This window comes from Nyctibius grandis, chromosome 13 (assembly GCF_013368605.1).
Source record: "Nyctibius grandis isolate bNycGra1 chromosome 13, bNycGra1.pri, whole genome shotgun sequence".
Classification (NCBI taxonomy): Eukaryota; Metazoa; Chordata; class Aves; order Nyctibiiformes; family Nyctibiidae; genus Nyctibius; species Nyctibius grandis.
The window spans coordinates 10,824,908-10,845,799 of NC_090670.1; the positions used below are offsets into that span (position 1 = coordinate 10,824,908).

The 20,892-nt window shown below is 52.5% G+C and overlaps 1 protein-coding gene across 1 annotated transcript; it reads left to right on the forward strand.

Annotated features, from left to right (window-relative positions):
- The first annotated feature begins 26 nt into the window (after positions 1-26).
- Positions 27-8,151, forward strand: RBM41 (RNA binding motif protein 41). The gene is made up of 7 exons (XM_068411923.1): positions 27-92; positions 1,021-1,137; positions 1,717-1,909; positions 4,039-4,243; positions 6,195-6,571; positions 7,158-7,305; positions 7,671-8,151. The coding sequence occupies exons 1-7, from the start codon at positions 85-87 to the stop codon at positions 7,853-7,855; spliced, it is 1,233 nt and encodes a 410-aa protein (XP_068268024.1). The 5' UTR covers positions 27-84; the 3' UTR covers positions 7,856-8,151.
- The last annotated feature ends 12,741 nt before the right edge of the window (positions 8,152-20,892 follow it).

Consider the following 20,892-nt stretch of genomic DNA (forward strand, 5'->3'; position numbering starts at 1 on the left):
GGCCCCTGCGCTTCTGGGCGGTTCCCGCGGGCGCTGCTGGGAGTTGGAGTCGCGGGCGGCGGCGGCGGCCGGGGCTGCGAGGCCATGCGGAGGTGAGCGGGGCCGGGAGCGGGGGCTCCGGGCGAGCTCTCCCCGTGGTTCGGAACAGGCAGCGCGGAGCCCGTGTCAGCCCGTCCTCCGGGTGACCGCGCGGCCCGGTTCTCAGCCGGCGCCTCAGCGGGCACGGCGTCGCTGTGGCGGCGGCGGTGCCTCGGCAGGCTGCCGCCTTTTGGGCGGTCCGCCGGGGCCTGAGACCCTCCTGGAGCTGCCGCGTCCCACAAGTGGCACCGGACGCTGTCACCTGAAGCTGGGCGGCGTGCCCACCCCTCGGCGGTGCGGGGTCGGCCCAAAACGGCTTCCCGGGACAGGCGTGGGTTCCCCCCCGGCCCACGGCGGGGCTGAGCCGCGCTGGTGCCCGCGGCCTGGTTCTGGGACACCCGACGGCCCGGCAGAAGCCCACGGTGTAGGAGCTCTGTCCCCAAAAGAGGGGTCAGCAGGGCCTCTGCTGCCGCACAGAAACGCGTGCTGTCTGCAGGGTGACGATGGGTGCGGTGTCCGTCTGTCTGTCTGCGTGGAAGCAGGTGACCCCAGGAAGGGAAAAGGGGGCTTTCCAGAGAGTGCTGCTCAGATTCACTGTTTGTCTTCTCCCTTATGGTTTTCTTTCTTGAGTCATTTGAAACTGGAAGTGTCTGTTTAGATACCGGTACAAAACAACTTTCCAGCAATAAAGATTGCATGCGATTTTTTTTTTTAAAAAAGCTTCCTGGGGTATATTTAGTGTTCTCAAAGTAGTCCCAAATCTATTGGCTTTTCTAGTTAACATTAGTGGGAGCTTCGGTCAAGTAGTTTTGGTCCCTTGTTGTGCTTTAAATTCTGTAAAAACAGTCAAGGAGGTAGGGAGGCTGTAGCAGTGGTGTGTTTTGAGCAGTGTTTTCCCCGTTGCCTTACTGACCCCCTCCTTGCTGTGCTTGTGTGCCTCAGGGTCAACAGCAGCCTGGCCAGCGATGAGCTCCTCCTGGAAGACTTGGAGACAGAAGGAGAGAGGCAGCTGAAGAGCCTCCTTCACCACCAGCTCGATACCACTGTCTCCATCGAGCAGTAAGTCCTGATCTGGCCCCTGGGGGGCTGCCGGGAGGGGCCAGTGAGCAGAGTCTGGCCACGTTAGGGGCACCAGCAGCATCGCCTCACTGGGGCCTCATCCCCAGGGAGCTGTTTGGTGCAGGCTGTTGTCTGCCAAAACAGCTGTGCAAACCCTTCCTCCTCCACTAGGTCTCCTGCCTGGGCACTCCAGCAGGAGAGGAGCACTCCTTGTTTTCCTGGAGCAAATGCTGGTGGTGAAAATAACCAGTTTGCCTGGGCCAGATGCAGGGGTGAATTTCTAGGCTGGCGAGCTCATCCCCACCAGGCTGGCCTGCATTTGCACCTGCGGGGTGCTTGGTGTTAGTGTCACGTGGTGCCTCCTGCCTATGTTGGGGCAGCATCCTGCCCTGCAGCATCTTGTGGGCTTGGAAAAGGGTCAGGAGAGCGTGGCTCAAGTGTGTTTTGGAAATACGGCAACTCTGCCTAGGTGCAGCAGGAGCAAGTGTGGTTTGGGGGAGAGGCCAGCCCCTTCCTATTCCCCCACTTTCTCAATTCAGTGCTAAGTTTTTTCTGTTGTTCTGTTACGTTGGGTTGTAGGTGTAAGTCAAAGCGGAGATGCTTTGCCCCTGCAGCTTTTTACAAGCCTTTTGGGGAAGAGGCTGCGGGGGCTTTGACCTTGTCACAGTTCCAAGCCCTGCAGGAAAGCAACAAAGAAACTGCCTCTCTCCGGGAACTGGGGCTCTCCGACTCAGAGATCCTGCTCTGGAAGAACCAGGCTTCAACAGGGAAGGTAGGCATGCTCTGCTCTGATGTGAATGTGGTCAGGTCCCTCTAACTCCTTGGCCTGTGGCACCCGCGTAGAAAATTCAAGTCCTTTCTAAGCCCTCTGGTGAAGAATGGCCACTCCACGAATCTCTTGCCTTTAGGCCAGCATGATCCCACATTTCTTCTGGCCTGTTTTCTTCGATGGAATGGTCTGTGCTAAAAGGTATGGTGGAGAGAAGAGATGGTTCTTTGGAACGCAGCAGGACCTGACTATATTCCTGGCTCTGCCTTGACGGTCTCAAGCAAATCATTTCACCTGTTTATACCTGTGTAAGAAGGCTTTAAAGGCTGGAGGACAAAAAGGAGGAAATGTTTCAAAGTGCCTCAATCTCCTCCTTTCTGTATTCTGACATCCCTGGATCCCATGGCTGGCCTGGGATAGCTGTCTGTAGGGAGGGTTTTGCACATTCCCCTCAGGGACTTGCAGATGCTTCAAGGGACTCGAAACAGCCATGTGAAAATAGCAGTGCAGAGCTGTTAGACCAAGCGTGTGTTTGCAACGACGTGCTCCTCTTTGGGTGCAGTTTGCAGCAGAGCAGTGCCAAAGCAGGTTTCTCCCCTTCCCCACTATCTTCACACTTTTCTTTCACGTTCCAGAGACAAGGGGCTTTCGGGGTTATCCTGTGTCAGGTGCACGGAAGTGTCCTGCTCTTAATTTGGTAAAGCAGAAGGTGCAAAACAGAACTTGGGCTGACCCTTGGCTTCCCTCTGGCTCTCCTCCTCCTCCTGAGCAATAGCTGTGTGCAGGAGGAAGCTGTTTCTGGTAATCATGGGTTTGTGTCTCTTCAGCTGAAGTCATTACTTGGTTTGGTGTTGCAATGCAAACCCAGCCCTGGTGTGGCCTGCATTAAAGCTTGGTTAGAGAGGGGTGGTGTTAATTTAAGAATGAAAATTAATGTCAACAGTACCAGCTGTTCTATTTGGTATGGAATCAGTTCTGGGATGTTTAGAAATAACAATTAGCATGGAAAACACTACTGTGACAAAAAGAACCAGTGACATTAGGGTACGTCTTCTACAGCTTGTGAGAGAAGAATATTTAGAGAGAAAGCCAGAGTCAGGTAGTGATGTGCAGCTTTGTACATGGAGGCCCTGAGTGAAAGATTCCACTAAGGAGGAATCAGCTGAGACAGAGGGGACTTCAGATTGTCTGCGGAGCTCTTGGCAAAGTACTGAGTGAAGGCTTCTGTTATTTTCAGCTGCTAAGTTGCAGCTTTTTTTGTAAACAAAGTACTAGAAATGATTTCCCAGAATTGCCTTTCCATATAAACAGCCTTTTGTGCCCCAGGGAAGCTGTGAAATGGTGAAGGGAAGCCCTGCAGATGTGGGCCCATGCAGTCAGGCGGGAAGGGAGAGATACCCTTGGGAAAGTCTTTGTTAGATTGTGCTCAGTGCAGGGAGCAGGCTTGGTTTCTTGCCTGAGGCAGAAGGATCTGCTACAGTAATTCTCAAACAATTTGAGAAAAGAAAATCCACCTACAGCCCCATAAAAGTGTATTCTCTGGATTCTGATAGAGGTGGATGGGGGAACAGAAATGCTCCTGCAGAAGTTGGGGTTATGTCTCTCTGCTTTGGCAGCACGGGTCTGGTGAATCTTAGCAGGTGCCAAATGGCAGCTTGGGGTCCACTTCTCAGCAAATAAGGTTTTCTCAAGTGACGCCAGGGTCCTAGGGCAAAAGCTTGGTGGAAACTTGAGCTCAGGGATGCTATAGGCGTGGCAAAAGAAATGCCAAAGGGGGTTTGTGCAGTTACTGTAGGTGGCCTTAGAAAATGGCTATAGCTGGCAGAGGCAGGGACTGCTGGGACAGAGGGACACAGGCACCATCAGACAGTGAGGCCAGGGGAGGGAAAGCAGCACAGAAAGGTCAGGAGAAAGGTGCTGTTTCTCCACTTCTCTCAAGAACTGAGGCTTGCTGAATGGTTGTATTTTTGTCCTGCCCTTGCAGAAACAGGACCTCTTGGTGACCTGCTCTTTGGGGGATGGTTGCTAGTTGCACCCACTTCAGGGCTGGGGTATGTGAGGTTTGACTGCTGGCTGAGCCTCTGAAAAGGAGACACGTGCCATATCTGAGCAAAGCTGTGCCTGTCTTCCAGGGCTCTGGGCTGGGAGCAGCCCCGCAGGCCACGCAGGACCGACTCCATGCCATCCAGGAGAAGATGGAAGAGCGTCAGCGCATACTCGCCCTGCCCCAGAGGTTTGCTGGCAGCAAGCAGCTGAGCCGGCGGGAGATGGAGATTGAAAACGCCCTCTTTCAGGGAACAGACCGCCACTCCTTCCTCCGGGCGCTCTACCACCAAGGTTTGTGGGCTCAAGGCTGTTCCTGCCTTTGCTCCAGCATGGAGAGCCGGGGTGTGTTGGAGTCCAACACATTTCTGTCTGGCCTTCTGTCCCTGAAGACATGGTTCTGTTTTGGCACTGTGGGGAAGGAGATATTTTCCTCTCTTACATGAGCAGATAGAGAGTGGGCTCTTTGAAGGGTTTAATATAGAGGCTTGTAAAGTCCATCTCTGTTTGGAGAGCATGGATCTCATTGATGTGCTGCTTGTACTGCAAAGCCCAGCTTGATATGTGGAAAAGAAGCTGGGGTTATGCTTTGGTAGAGCCCAGAGGTCCCCACCGAGCTGCACTGAGTGACACGAGGTGCCTGTGTGGGGCTAGAGATCATCCATTCTCTGATTTAACTGCAGTCTAACAAGGGTAGGAAGGAAGCAAAGGCACAGAGCAGGAAAGAGTAGGAGTGACTTGTTAAAGGCCCCTCCCAGCAGCCAAAGTGGAAATGGAGCCCAGTTGCTGATTCCCAGTACTGTGTCCATGGGATGACAGCACTTCTCGCCCCAGCAGTATTGTCCCTGAGCATGTGGCTTAATATGACTTTTCTGGATGGAGAGTCAAGTGTTGTCCAGAGATGGCAAAAACTGCTCCAGTCTGCTTTAGCTGGAGAACATGCAGGCATGAAGCTCCAGCCCAGAATGGTTTTTGTATGTAAGACAGTATTAAATAGAAGATGAAGAGGAGCTTCTAAACTCCAACTTGTAAATACTGAAACACCACTTTGATCAGTGTTGACGCTGTTCAAGCTATAATGTCCATCTGACCCAGTGTCCTCTGGCCCCTGCTCCCTCCTTTGGTGTCAGTGTTGTGGCGTTTAGCAAAATGAAGAGGCAGCATGGTTGAGGCTTGTAGGCTGGGAGATGCCCCTCTCACTTCTGTCCTCATTCCTATTAAATAAAGGAGATCTCATTTGTCAGTCCGTTCCATGGACCTTTAAACCCAGGAGCTTAATCTGATGTCCTTGGAAGGAAAAAGTTTATTTCCTTGTAGTCGTGTAGAAAGGCAGCATGGCACATCATAGAGTCATAGAATTGTTTTGGTTGGAAAGGACCTTTAAGATCATCAAGTCCAACCGTTAGCCCAGCACTGCCAAGTCCACCACTAAACCATGTCCCTAAGCACCACATCTACATGGCTTTTAAATACCTCCAGGGATGGTGACTCCACCACTTCCCTGGGCAGCCTGTTCCAGTGCTTGACAACCCTTTTGGTGAAGAAATTTTTCCTGATATCCAATCTAAACCTCCCCTCGCACAACTTGAGGCCATTTCCTCTCATCCTATCACTTCTTACTTGGGAGAAGAGACCAACACCCACCTCACTACACCCTCCTTTCAGGTAGTTGTAGAGAGCGACAGGGTCTCCCCTCAGCCTCCTTTTCTCCAGACTAAACCACCCTAGTTCCTTCAGCTGCTCCTCATAAGGCTCGTGCTCTAGACCCTTCACCAGCTTCGTTGCCCTTCTTTGGACTCACTCCAGCACCTCAATGTCTTTCTTGTAGTGAGGGGCCCAAAACTGAACACAGTATTTGAGGTACAACCTCACCAATGCCGAGTACAGGGGAACAATCATTTCCTTAGTCCTGGCCGTGCATGCAGGAGGAGGGAGGTGTGTTGGAGGAATCACTAGAATGTGCTGAAATGTGGCTGCTATTGAGGACATCTCTGGAAGAAATGAGCTCTGTACAAAGCACTGGTGGAGCTACTGCTCTCTGCACGTTCATCCTGAGCTGGAACACCAGCACTTGCTGGCTGCTGGGACTACTCTTCTTGTTCTAAATAACCTGCCGGCCTGGTTGGCAGATGCGTGGAGGCTGGGTTGAACAGGGTTTCTCCTGTCTGCGTCTCTTTCTGCAGTCTGTGCGTTTTCCAGGTTCTTAGTGGTAGTCACATTACCGTGTTTCTCCGTTGTGGACTAGATGACACTCAGAAGAGGGTAACAGATGAAAAGGACCCCATGGTTCATCTGGAGAGTGTTTACCAAGAGCTGCTGAGCAAGAAGTGGCCTGAAGAAGTCCAGCCTACCAAGAGTGAACCATGCTTGTGCCCTTCCCTGGCCCCGCAGGGCCCTGTGGCTGAGGAGTCATCGCTTCCAGATGAGGAAGAGCGGGCAGAACAGGCAAGAAGTCCCAGCCTTCCTGCAACAAGGCCCCACCAGTCCCCTCCAAGGCATGTGATTATCAAAGAGCCTGTAGAGTTTGTCCCAGAAGAGGAGATCTGCAAGAACCGCCTCTCAGAGGAAGAACTCCGGAATATACCCAAGTTCTCATCCTACCATCCTGGGGAGCCCAACAAGGTGTGTTGAGATGAACCAGGATTTATTATCTTCCTCTCTAGCATGCCCTGAAGCTGCTTCACCAGGCAAAAGCTCCTCTTTGCTTGTGACTGGCTGTTTGGAGGGTGCTTGGTTGATCCTCCTGGCCAAGGGAAAGCAGCCTCCACTCTGGGAGGGAAGGGGACCTTGGATCTATTGGGAAGTTGCTGGGCTTGGCAAAGAGCTGTACTTCAGACCCCAGCCCTTCCTTGCTCTGGCAGGACACCACTCATGATGCCCTCTCCCTGTTTGGGCCTGACTGGGACCAGCCATGACTTTACTCAAACTGTGCTTAACTGGTAGCTGGAGCTTGTTGCATTTTATAAATAACGAGCTATCAGCACGTGGTGCAGGCAAGCATGATGATGCCTCGAGTCCAGAGCTGCCTTTCTCCGTACACCCACCTGTCTTCTAAACTCCACCTTTAGCATGTGGGTGGAAGGAGGACTCTGGGATGGCAGAGGGGCGGAACTAATTCGTACCTTTGAGGTGTACGGACTTGGGACCAGGTTGAAAGATGTCTGTTTGCATGGCACAGGCTGGCTGACCCTCTGTCTCTCTGGAACAGGTGCTGTATTTGAAGAACCTGAGCCCTCGAGTGACGATGAAGGACCTGGTGTCCTTGTTTGCTCGGTTCCAGAAGGAGGACAGCCCACCGATCCAGTTCCGCCTCCTGAGTGGCCGGATGAGGGGTCAGGCTTTTATCACCTTCTCTGGTGAGTCGCTGCCTTGTGCCTCTCAGTTCTTCCCTGACCCACGAAGGTGCCAAATCTTTCCACAGTGCACTGAGCTGGTGCCAAGCCTGCTTTCCAAGGGGAAGGAGAGGAGTTCATTCCCTCCTCTTCCTGTCACCTCATAGTCGTTTCCCTGGACTGGAAGGGGGTTCATCAAAACAGAAAGGATACAGTCTGTTACATGGCTTATTTATATTCAGCACATCGCTCTGGCTGGAGGATCCCAGCACAGCACTGGATTGCGGTGCAGGCTGAGGGTCTGTGAGCCAGGAACATCTGTGTGAACACCACGTGTGTCTGCCAGAACTTGCCATGTAACCTGCGTCCATTCTATTCTCTTGTTGCAGATATTCAGTCGGCCCAGGATGCCATGCTGTTGGTGAATGGGTACAATCTGCAGGGGAGGCCGATGGTGATTGAATTTGGGAAAAGCAAGGGGCGTTTGCCAGAGGCTGACTCTGCCATCCCCTGCTCCTCTGCTGACTCTGCCATCCCCTGCTCCTCTGCTGGAGAGAACCCCCCTGCCAAGTAAGGGGTGGATAACCAGGAACCTTGTGCATTTGCATGGGCCATGGGAACTCCTTGGTCGTAACTGGGACAGTGAAGGACTGTTGGGAGTTAACATGTAGGTCCATAAATCTCAAAGTGGGGAAGGGAGATTGCTGGGGACTAGGCTCTTCCTTGAGAGAGATGGGCACTGTCTTCACACTGTTGGGGTGTACTGGCTTTTTCCTCCTGTTCTACATGTGTCTGCCTTCTCAGCCCTTTGTGGTGAGGAGGGAGGGAGGAAGCCATGTAAATAAATGTATTTATTACGGTATTTCCTTATTCACCTTTGTCCCGTGCACATCTTCTAGAGCCAAGTGTGCTACACTCTGCTGATGCAGGACTGTGTCAGCAGAGTTCAGTCCTGGGAGCTGGAGTACCTGACTGCTGCGGGGACTGGTGGGGCTGCTGCCCTGTCTCTGGTGGCAGCAGATACGTTGCTTTAGGACAAAAAAGAAGGCTGCCCCTTTTCTTCCAGACACTTTGGCTGCACCAGGTATCTAATTACAGGTGCTTTATGATCACAAAGATGTCTTGGCTCCTCACTATTGATCCCTATAAAGCCCTGTGGCATGGAGGATGGTTGTTCTGGTGGGGTACCATTGTGGCAGACGCCGTGGTTTATCTGCTGACCTGTTTTAGTGCTTTTTGTGAACAAGGCGAGCTAACGTCATACGCTTCCCACAGTATCCCAGCGCTCCTGGGAAAGCAACGTCCGAGGTCTTGGTGATGGTGGCTGAGGGAACCCAGGCTTTCCCAGCAGAGCTGAGTTGCAGGCTTCCTCTGCGTACCTACATACAGCCATGTGGACAAGAGGAGTGTTCCCGAGTGCCGTTGTTTTTCTCCCTGCTGCCATCCCCTCCTTCAGGCTGCGTGACTCCCCTCACAGCTGTCCTTCTGGTAAATGCACTTGCAACAACACACAGATACACTGATCTGGCCAAGCCTGCACAGGATCTGGTTCAGAGCAAACTGAAAATGGAAAGAGAAAAGGGGCTGTGGTGTTGCTGAGCACCAGCTTTGCCCTGGTGCTGGCAGGCTTTGCCCTGTACAAGCGCCAGAGGAGGCGGCATTGCTGTGGGGTGGTTCTGGGCCCCAGAGCTGCGAACAGACCATGCTTTGCCTGCCATGTCCTGGCAGGAGAGCGGGGCCATGGCAGCGGTAGACCCCGGGGCTGCTTTCAACCCTGTCCCCAGGAGAGTCACCCAGGCCCAGGCCTGTCTGGGCCCACGTGCCCCTGGAGGTGCCGGAGGCTGAGGCTGCTGCCGGCCCCCTGCCCAGGCTGGGGTTTGCTGGCACAACCCCTGCCAGCCCGGCCCGAGCACCGGGACAGCCACCGGACTCTGGTTTCTGGCACCTTCACCCCCTGAGGGGAGAGGCTGGGGCCTCCCCGCGTGCTTCCCCCGGTGCCTCCCCGCGTGCTTCCCCCGGTGCTGCCGGCTCGCCTCATCTGCGGCTGCCACCGGGCGCCGCCATCTTCTTGTACGGCTCCGGGCGCCGCCATCTTCTTGTACGGCACCGGGCGCCGCCATGTGGCCGCGCCCGGCGGCGGAGGAAGGGGCGTTACCGCTGTCAGTTGCCCGCCCGGGAGCCGCAGTGGTGCTGTAGGGCCTTACCCCTTGGCAAGTCAGCAAGGAGAAACTTGCCCTTTTTTTCCCCTTTTGTTGGTCTAGGGAGCTGGACGGAGAGAAGAGGATATTGTCGTCATCATCCGGGGAGAGCGTGGAGCAGCAAGTGAGGCAGGAGGGAGAAGGCTGCAGGAGCCAGCACAAGGAAAGCCGTTACGCGTGATGCTGCAGGGCTCTGCAGGTCCTCAGCCCTGCCTCGCTGTTATCCGTGTTTCCTCCTGCCAGGAGAGATGTGAACGCCTGAAGATGTTGAAGCATCATATAAAATGAGACTTTGGTTCTTATCTGTGTACAGCTTGGACGTGCTTAAAACTCCTAACAGTAACAGGGATCAGGGCAGTTCCAGTCCCTACACTCAGTCCTACCCTGTCCTACCTAGTCCTAGTGTGTTCCTGTTCCTTCCTGCCTCTTCTGGCTAGAAGAGTATGCAGAAAGCTGAATGCTTCCTCTCTTGGGGTTGCAGTACTGGTCCTGTGTGGCCTCTTTCCCCATTTTCAGGTTAACTTGTTATATTAAAGACTCTGATGTTTTGAATTTTCAGAAGTGTCTTTCAGACACGGCTGCCCAGGATGGGTTCTCTGGGCAGCTCTGTGACACTGCAGCAAGGGACCCTGTGTGGCAGTTGGTGTTTCGAAGACTGCTGCAAATGGTGAAGCTCCCGTTCAGCTCTTCCCTTTTGGATGGAAGGCAAGACGAGGCGAGCAGCTCCAGTGCTGGCACGACCCACAGTGGAGCTCTGTGGCACAGTGTACCAGGGTGTTTCCTGAACTGGGGAAACCTCAGGGGGGCGGAGAGACCTGCCAGGAGCCAGCAGCTAGTGTGAGAGCAGCTGATGAGACCTGGATGGTGCCAGGAGCAGCTGCGGCCAAGCCCCCACAGCTATAAAAGAAACCCCTGAGGAGTGTCAGCCAGGGCATGGCACAGCAGGGCACGGAGGAAGGGTGCTATAACTGCTGGCTCAGTCAGGGAGCAGTGGTCTCTGCCAGGCAGAAGGCTATATCTGCAACTGATGCAGCTTCCCAGACAGAGCTCTGGTGGGAACATGCTGCTTTCCAGGTGCCAGGCTGCAGGGTGTGCCCTACTCTTACACCAGTACCACCAGTGAGCACACCTGTGGGAGGTGCACCCTGGCAGAGGAACTCCTCAGCTTAGTGGCAGAGCTCTGGGTGGAGGTGATTAGATTGAGGAGTATCAGGGACTCTGAGAGGGAACTGCACCCTACCTTCCCTGGGATGGGCCTGTCAGGCAGACGGGACACATGATACAGAGGATTCCCTATCCTCTCTCCATCTGGCAAAACGTGGTGACTTAAGGGATAGGGGGGAATGACCAGTTCCTACCCAATGCAGCAGGCGCATCTCCTCCATAACTACCCCACCTTCCCAGGTGCCCCTGCATAATAGGTACGAGGCACTGCAAGTGGAGCCAAACAGTGATGAGGACGATGGTCCATCTAGGTTGGAGGTGTCGACAAGGTCAAGTTGGCTTGCACCCCACATCAAAACCACTTCCATTAAGAAAAAAAAACAGGCTATTATCATAGGAGACTCTCTTCTGAGGGGAACAGAAGGCCTAGTATGCCGACCAGTTAGTGGGGTCCCCTAGGAATCTGCTTTTGAAGGTATTGGTGTCCGTGAATGCTGGTCATTTTTTAAGAGCACAGAAGTAGGCAATTCCAAAGTGTTGGAAGTCAAGCAAGTGGGGCAGAAGGCCAGCTTGGATGAGCAGGGGTCTTCTTCTAGAACTTAGCTGGAAAAGGAAAGTGTATAGACACCGGAAGCAAGGACAGGCATCACAGGAGGACTACAGAGATACTGTTTGCCATTGTAGGGAGAAAATTCACGTGGCCAAAGCTTGATTAGAGTTCAAGCTGGCCAGCACTGCAAGGACAACAAAAAGGGCTTTTTAAAATATGTTAACAGCGAAAGGAGGATCAGAGATAACATTGTTCTGTTGATGAGGTCAGTCACCTCACAAATAGGGACATGGACAAAGCGGAGACATTTAATGCCTTCTTTGCCTGTCTTCAACACTGATGATGGGCCCTGGAACCCCCGGAGCCCTGTGTTGGAAGACTGTGACCGGGGGGATGATAAACTTGCAGCTGACCCTGAACTTGTTTGAGACTTGCTGCTCCAGCTGGATGTGCTAAGCCTATGGCGCCCGATGGGGTTCATCCCAGGGTACTGAAAGAGCTGGCTGATGTCATCACGGGACTTCTCTCTATTATTTTTCAATGGTCTTGGGAGTCTGGAGCCCCCAGTTGACTGGAAGCTGGCAAATGTCCGAATTTTCAAGAAGGGTAAGAAGGAAGACCCTGGTAATTACAGGCCTGTCAGTCTCACTTCAGCGCCTGGTAAAATTACGGAGGTGGTTATTCTGGGAGTTACTGAAAAACACTTGAGAGACAATGTAGTCATTGGTCATAGCCAGCATGGGTTCCCAAGGGGAAAGTCCTGCTTAACCAACTTAATTTCCTTTTATGACAAGATCACCCATATAGTCGACCAAGGGAAGCCAGTAGATGTGGGGTTTTTTTGAATTTTAGCAAAGCTTTTATACTGTCTGTCACAGTATCTTTCTGGACAAAATGTCCAGCACACAGCTAGACAAGTCCATAACATGACAGGTGAACAATTGGCTGATGAGTCAGGCTCTAAGGGTTATGGTAAATGGAGTTACAACAGGCTGGCAGCCAGTCACCAGCGGGGTTCCCCAGGGCTCACACTTTTTAAAGCTCACTTCTTCCCCAGGTGCCATCCTCTGCATCAATGCCCTGGCCTGCTTGGACCAGCAGTTTCACCTGCACTGTGAAGCTGGAAGCTGAAGAAAACGGTGCATATGGGACTGCTGTTTTTCCCCTTTTCTCAAAAAGATGACTGGAGTCTAGAGAGGAGATGGACCGCAGGAGAAAATCAGATCCTTAACAGCAAGGTAAGTGATAGGTTGCAGGTTCTGCCCCACACCATATTCTGTCCTCTGTCCCTTGTTTGGAGTCTGTACTGAGGCCATGTCAAGGTCTTGGTGAGATGCAGTATGCTGGACAGAGCCCTGGCCAGAGCTAGTGGGTCTGCCCTGGGTAGTCTTCTCTTCCCTCCCTTTTTGAGAGAGGGGTCTGCAGGACTCAAATGCTCCTTCATCCTCCTGTGTCCAGGCAGAGGAGGGGAGCAGGGTGGAACAGACGGAGGAACAGAAATCCTTGCCAAGTTGGTGTTTTTAAATCCTTCTGGTTTCTGTGTATCAGTGTTAATACCTTCACACCCCTGTGTGTGGTTAACCATATCAGCTCCATGTGTACAGTTCTCCAGCCCCCTGGTCAGTCTGGATGGCAGCTGACGTGACTGCCTCTCCACTGCTGGAGAGTTCATCTCCGTCTGTCTATGAATGGCTCTGTACAGAGGACATCTTTACCCAAAAGAAGCCAGATACCTTTTGGCTTCCAGCAAGGAAGCAGGTTTCTGGCTGAGAGAATTTCTCTGGATACGTCTCACGTTCTCTTTAACTTTTGAGGGGGTTGAGATAGGATTTATTGATTGATTGATTGATTGATTGATTTTCAACTTCTCTTTCTCCCCTTCCTGAAACCTGTACTGCCCATGTCATGAGGGAGCAGTGTGGACTGCTCCCACACGGTGGCACTACCTGCCTGTGTCCCGCACTTGTCCCTTCTGCCTGGCCACTGGGCCTGCCCACCGGTTGCCCAGGGAAAGGCCTGCAATGGGGCTGCTGGGTTGCCATGAGAGCAGTCGAGTGGACCTTGGCACCTCTCTTTCTGTGGCCCTCTGCACATGATGCAGCTGGTTGGTTTATCATACATCTATCTGTTTGACCTTCTGCTCCTCCTTGCAGGATCTTGGGGAGGGAGAAGGCCACTGGGTTACACCAGCTTTGAAAACATTATGTGATAAGAACAGTCCTGCTCATCCCTAGCTGACTCAGAGCAGTAATTCTCAAAGCTGCTTCTCTCATCAGATAGTGGGGCTCAGAGCTCAGAAGATGGAAGGCTTGCTGTGCAGTAAGAAGTACACGTGTTACTGCCAAGCTGTGTGGCAGAAGCGGAAAGCAAAGGTGGCGAGGTCCGCAAAGGAGAAGGCTGAACTGACGGAGAGACCCAAGAATACAGAGATGCAGTTAGGGGTGCTGAGGGGGGAACCGGTGTCCTGCAGCGGCCCAAAGAAAGAAGACGTGAAGAGATCGGAGCTGTGGGTTGGCTGGTTGGCAGTCCCTGTCATCCCTAAGGTGGGGGGAGAGGGCAGGAGTCATCGTGGGCTGCTGTTTCCATAGGACACTGCTTCCCTGGTATCCATCACCCTGCTGTACAGGTAAGTGGGTTATAAGGGAGGATCCTGCTATTGTGAGGAGGTAGAATCACCAGATGAATCCAAATAATTGATCCAGCTTCAAAGACATCCTACCGAAAGGTGCTTTGTCCATACTGTATCTCTCCTGTACTGTGGCACCTTGCTGCTGGATCCCTTGCACAGTGTTGGGTCTGTAACGGAGATAAGAATGGGATGGAGCAAGGAACCCCAGTGCACATGGTACTTCTGGTAGGAAGGGGGATAGCAGCTGAGTGTGTGATGGGAAGTATCAGATCCAGGCTCTCACCACTGACTCTCCTCTTGGCTTTTGCCCTCTTGCCCACAGTGTTATGTAGAAGCTTAAGAACCTGCATATGAAAGTGAGCTGGCTTTTCTCGTTCATCCTCCCCCACTTGGAGCTCCAGGATTTTAGCTTTGAGTCGGATCAGGTGGATGAGATCTTGCAGACCATACTGGAGGAGACTAGCCTCATATTGTAATAGTCCCCTCTCTCCTATCACTGTGCCTTTTGCACATGATCATTAACAAAACTGTGGTTTCTTTACTTGTGCTTTAGGTCATCATTCTGGAGGGGCAAGGGGTTCTCCTCACCCTCCTCTGATGTTGCAGGACCAGCATGGCTCTTCTGCTCCCCATTGCCGGGGGGCTGGGTTCCCCAGGTGGTGGAAACCCAGAGATAGTGTGAGCAGAGGGCACTGCAGCATGGGCACGGCTCTGAGCACAGCTAGGCTGGGTCATGCCTGGCCAGTGGACACCCCCAACAGCCTCTTTGCTGCACTCCTTAGCAGTCTGGGTTGAGTAGCAGAGAGGTGGGGAGACCCTGGCTGTGGCTGCCTGGCTCCTGGTCCAGGAAGTATCCCAGGAGAGTGCAGCCCGGCCACTCCTCTGTGGCCATACTGGAGTCTTCTTGTGATTAACACAGCTGAGTGGCTCGAGCTAGAGCAGCATGGTGCTGAGGTTCAGGATTTGGTCCCTTTCACTCTGGGAAGCAGTCTCAAGTCCATAGGTCTGATCAGCCCACGCAGCAGCTAAACTAGGTCCCTGCCTGTATTTTCCTCTTGAGTGCGTCTGTTTGTTTCTTAAATAATGTAGCAACACATTTCTTGAACTAAATTTATCTTCCCGTGTAGCTATGGGAACAGTCGGTGGTACGGTGACGCTGGGGCTTGCAGTTAGATCCGCTGCAAGGCTCTGGGCTAGCGCAGCTGAGCCCAGCTTCTTTCAACAGATACTGTCCTGTGTGGGAGCTTCGCCTTTAAACTTTCTTTTTAGGCTTATTTTCTTAGACTCTTCTTTAGCCAGCAGCATGACCATCCTTTTAACCTCTGAAATGTCGAGGACAAGGTGTTTGGAGGAAGATGTGAAGTTTGAGAGCAGCCAGACAAGACACGGGAACAATTGCACTCAGACCAAAGGATGCTGCAGCTCCCTGTCCTGCCTCCAGCATGGTTCATGGGACGAAACTAAGGGCAAGGGCAAGTCCGTATAGTTCAATATTGTTCAAGCCTGTACTTAGTTCCAGCTCAGAAGCTTCCTGAATCAAACATGGTTTCCTACAGGTATAAGAATGACCGGTTTAAAGGAGCTGAGGAGAAACCTCCTTACAGTCATGCCTTCACTGTCCTTCCTGAAGTGCGTTCTCTTGCCCAGATGGTGGGTATGGAGGACAGTGCGTGGGTGGCCAGCACAGCATTGCTCCTTTGACTCAAACACTTAATTTATCCTGGAAAGGCAGGAGACAATGTGACAGAAACCAGCAGCTTAGGTGGTATCACCAAACAGCTATGTGGACAGAGAGTGCCCCATCCTGCATGGTAAGGACTTTACCACGTCCTCTCCCCCGTGGCTGGACTTACACACATTACCACATAAGTTACTTTCACTGTTACTGGTGGAGATAGAAAGGATGTGTCTACACAACTGTTTTTCCTGCAGTCTGTAGGTGCTGTCTCTGTGTCTGGCATTCCTGATTTCCTGTCTTGTTGAATGCTGTTTCATTTTCAGCTTGTGTTTCTAGATCTCAGAGCTGTTTCTGTGTCGTCTCTTGACGTTTTCAGATTGTGCTGTTGTGGTAGGTTGACCTTGGCTGGACAGAGATTTTCTTCAAAGTTTTGGAGCCAAGAAGACACTCTCTTCACAGCTGGTGTGTCCGTATCTGGGCAATACATCGTTGCCAAGCTGTTAGAATATGATGCTGGGGCACTTTGAATCACCTCCCTCCCCATGGCCCATGTGCACAGGACATCGTCTGGATCTCTGGAGACCTCATCATTGTCTAGATCACTGTAGATGACTTCCAGCACTGCTAATTCTCTCAGGTACTGGATGTCTTCGTCTGCAGTAGTCCACTTTCCTGGGGAGTTCACAAGATCTTCCTTGAATGGATATCTTGCCCTCACACTTGAGAGGAGCCGTCTCCAGAGACTGCAAATCGCTGCCTCTTTTCCAATTCCTCTCTCTGTTCCCCGGTTTCTAGCAAGAGCTCCCATCTGTTGAGCTTCCCTACCCGATTGCTGGCTGTTGGCCCTGTTATCCCAGCATCGGAGCAGCCAGGCAGCCATCTGCTCACCTGGCTGGCGGCTGTAATCTCTCCGCAGGCCTCGAAGTTCTGATGAGGTGAGGGACTGGGTAGTTTCCACTTCTTGTCTGAATCCTCTCATTCCTCCCTCCAATTTCTTTGCCGAAGGACCGTCTTCTTGATCAAACCTTTCCTCTTCTTCCTCCTCCCTCACTAATTGAGGACATGGACCTGTTGACCTCCTTGTCCCCCATTTCTTTTCCACTACTGGGACCATTGCTGTAGTTGTTGTTTTTTGGGTCCCTGCCTCTGCAAGTGCTGACCTGTGGCTCAGTAGGCACAGGCCAGGCCCCAGTACAGTGCTGGGAGCTGCTGGTTTTCACTGGGGGAGGCGAGGCACCCTTCTATCAGGTGGTGTGTCAGTTTGCCAGGGTTACTGGCCTGTCCAGGTGTAAAGTCCCAGGCTATGGGAGGTGACAACCGCCCTCGGCACCTGCCCAAATCCTTCCACACACCCAGCTGCCCAGGGACCGGCCGCCTCTGGGCATGTTTCAGTGTCGCCTCACCTGAAAGTTGTCTCTCTTACACCAGGACGACACCAGATTCCACAAACCCCATAATATGCCACCAGTGTTAATTAGCAGTACTGAACAGCTCACGTAAGGGTGAGTGAGGACCTCGGGAGCCTGCCTAATGAAACCACCCACATCAGTCCCGGGCAGGAAGAGGGAGGTGCATTCCCTCACCCTCTCCACAAGACAGCTCCCGCGGCACGGCAAGGCCATCGATGCCAGGGCAAAGCACGTAGCCGTTGTTTGTGTTAACGTGTTGCCAAGCTCAGCAAAATGAAGAGATAAGCAGTGCAGCCAGCAAACTCCGTGACCCGCACAGGAGCTTGCCGCTTCATAACTGCTATGGCTGTAGCACGTGTGATACAGAACTGCCGTTGCCTCGTGCCCCACGTCGGGTGCCAAAAAGGACCGTGGTGGGTTGACCTTGGCTGGACACCAGGTACCCACCAAGCAGCTCTATCAATCCCCTTCTCAGCATGATGGGGGGCAGGGGGAGAAAATAAGATGGAAAAGAACTCGTGGGTCAAGAGAAAGGCAGTTTAATAAAGTAAAAGCAAAGGCCACGCATGGAAGCAAAGGAAAACAAAAGATTTATTCTCTACTTCCCATCAGCAGGTGATGTCCAGCCACTTCCCGGGAAGCAGGGCTTCAGTACACATAGTGGTTGCTCCGGAAGACAAAAGTCATAATAACAAACGCCGCCTCCTCCTTTCTCTGAGCTTTCACTGCTGAGCAGAGTCACATGGTATGGAATCTCCCTTTGGTCATTTTGGGTCAGCTGTCCTGGCTGTGTCCCCTCCCAAGATCTTGCCCACCCCCAGCCCTCTGGATGAGGGGGGAGCATGTTGGAGAGCCAGCCCTGATGCTGTGGGAGCACTGCTCAGCAGCAGCCAAAACACTGGTGTGTTATCAGCACCTTTCTAGGTACCACTGCAAAGCCCAGCAGTGTGAGGGCTGCTAGGGGGGAAATTAACTCCATCTCAGCCAGACCCAATACAGCTCTTTACTGTTCTCAGGTCAGTACTGTGGGTGGTAACACTTGAGCTTGAAGGTAGCTCCCTTATCCTTCCATTCATGGTGTGAAGGTAGCGTTTCTTATCTCCATTCATGTATGTTTTTTTGCTTTTGACGTCTTGCCAGCTGGTCCTTAGACCACAGGACTATGCCCCATCACATTTAATTTTCAATAGAGCTGTTGAGGAGATGATTGAATCTGGACCAGGATATCCCAATGAGTTGAAGTTTCTTTCACAACGTTTGGGACACTTGCATTAGTTTTTATGGTTGTGTGAAATATGGTGTGTGAGGTGCAAAATAGCCAGAGATCTTGAGGAGCTATCATACTTCTGATTGTGCTTGGAAGTTTTATCCCAAAAGCCAGTCATCCTTTGAAGCATCCCCCCCGGGCAGGGGAGGAGACTGACCTTTATTTTCTTCTCCAAAGCTGCTTCTAAAGCAGGAAATGTCCACACCTCCTTCAGGCTTCATCTCAATGCTCTTCACAGCACATACGTGTTGAGCTAGCAATCTTAGCTGCTGCTGCTGCTCCTCTTTGCATCTTGTTTATTGCATCCCGTTATAACTAGCTCTGGGATTTGAACTTTATCCCTAATACTACTTGACCTTATTTTTTTAGAAGATTATTCACAGACATCCCTGACGTTTCTCGTGTCACGTGCGGAGCCAGCAGGCCAGACCCTGTGTCTGGGAGGGAGCTGTGGCAGAGCCTGCACAACTCAGAGCTCCTCCTGCTTAATTTCTGCCACCCGGGGAAAGGAGAACCCGTTTGCATGGTGTACAGAAAACAGACGCTCAATTGTTAGTGATAGGAACGGGATTTGCTGAATGAGGAGGTGGTGAGCAAAGGGCAGCTTTGATGCAAGCATCAATCGGCAGAGATCCGTGAGCCTGTGGAAGCGTTTAACAGCTTGTGAACAGTTAGCAGGCTTCATACTCTCACCTCTCTGTGTCCCTCATTACCAGCAAGGCAAACTATATGCTCCTTACAGCAATACGTGGGTCTTCTGACATTTCTTGAGCTGATTTGTTTTCCTCAGTGTAAAGAAATAACACACAAAGCGGTTCTGCGATGGAGCGTTTCCTAAATGGATGTAACTTGGCGAACGCTGCAGCTATTAATTTTCCTTAGATAAGCTGGTATCAAAGTACCTGGTTTTGAAACTTGGCACTTCTCTCCGGCATCTTTCAAAGCTTGCTCAACAGTGCCCATGCCAGCAGATTGATGCCATAGTAGTTTGAGGGGATTAAGTTGTGTAGTGAAGATAAATACTTATTGCAGGTGAGTAGGTCAGAAAAGCATCTCAAAGATAAGGCTGTTTGGCAAAGCTTTCTCCTCCCAGAGCTCTCTGTGTCCTCCCTGTCAGTATCGTGTTGTGCCCCACGAAGTCCTGGGGCTGTAGCCAGCAGCCCTGGCAAGGCTTGGCAGGGAAACCCAGCCTGTCCTGCCCTTGCCTTCCAGTGTTGTGAGGTGTGCGGAGCAGGAGGGTGGTGCGAGGAGCCAGGGACGAGCAGTGCCGTGCTGCCCCTTGGCTTACGCTGCCGCGGGCGGTGCAGCTCTTCATCCCACCGGTGAGCTGGGAGCTTTAGCGCCGTGTCTGTGGGCAGCCTCCTCTGCTTTGCGAAGATCTCCCGTGGGAAAGGGTACTGTGCTCAGGGACAGCTGAGGATAAGCTTGTCTCTTTGTACAAGACTGGGCTGCCTTTACAGAGTGTTTTGCCCTGGTTATTCCCTTTTTTTTTTTCCCCTGAGGTTTTTACTCAGCCAGAAGTACTGAAGTTGGGTGGATTAACTGCATCTGCCTGTGACCTGTGTGGTAAAAATTGCCTATTTCCAATTGCAGACTTTCAAGCCAGAAATCAGCCCATGGGGCTTACGTGGGATGCCAGTCACCCTAGCGCATCTGGGAGAGGGGATGTGTTGGTGGCCATAACTCACAGCAAGGCCCTTGTTTGTGAGCAGGCCCTGGGACATCAGCTACAGGGACAGGCCTTCTGTAGCCAGCTCTGCCCAGGGAGGTGGGAATTTAATGTGTGTTAGTGGGCTCCTGGCAGCCACAGTTCTTCATGTCTCAGTCCCTGGGGCTGACCTGCAGGGGCTTTGTGCTGGGAGCCGCTGTCCCCTTCCAGGGCCTTTGCTTTGCAGCAGAGAGGTCCTTCTCCTTGCCAAGGAATGTCCCTGGTCCCAAAGCACCTGCTTTCCTCACCTTGAAAACAAGGAGCTAATTGTTTTTTCCATCTGCTGTCTCTTACCTGCTGGCCTCCCCTGGGAACGGGCAGCCTGTGCCTCTTCCGCCTGCATGGAGATGGATAGAGCAGCCTTGCATGGGCCAGCGGCCGGACCTGCCAGCTGGCAATCTGGAAACACCATTAAACGAAGGTGGGTTGGGAAGAGCAGAAGGCCAGTGAGGAAGCACTCAGTGGCGGGGAAGATCAGAGGTTAATTGCCTCCTCGCCTACCCACGCTCTGTGAGATGCGGTGCCTGGCCTCCGCTGCAGCCGTTGAGAATACAAAGAAAAAGGGCAGCGCCCTCATTCCTGTAAAACTGTACTGGAACAGCTCAAAGGACACTGGAGCATCACGGTCGTGGAGCCAGTGGTGGCTGCGGTCTGCCCGTAGCTCTGTAATGCCTGCAGACTCCCTGGGCTTCTCTACAGCTTGGAGAATACTGAAGGCTGGAATTGCTCACGCACCACCCCCCCCAAAAGGAAAGGGCTAAAAATTCGGGTAATGAAAATGCATCTGTCAGAGCAGTCTTGGGCGCACCTGCCAGGCATAGCCGGTGGTGTGGGACTTTGCTCCAGTCACCTCAGAAACCCAGAGAGACAGTTTTTCTAGGAAAGCGAGTTCAAGGCAATCATGCTGTTTGTGACGTGGGTCTTGTCCTGGTTTTAGCCTTTTTTAGCAGGCTGGACATCCCAGAAATAGAGGGTGTTGTAAGTTCTGTAAAAAAAGGCACCTGCCTT

Excerpts from the sequence above, each read along its gene's own strand:
- RBM41 (XM_068411923.1), top strand. Across the intron at positions 4,244-6,194 it reads CCGGGCGCTCTACCACCAAG|ATGACACTCAGAAGAGGGTA; the intron begins GTTTGTGGGCTC and ends GTTGTGGACTAG. Across the intron at positions 6,572-7,157 it reads ATCCTGGGGAGCCCAACAAG|GTGCTGTATTTGAAGAACCT; the intron begins GTGTGTTGAGAT and ends TCTCTGGAACAG.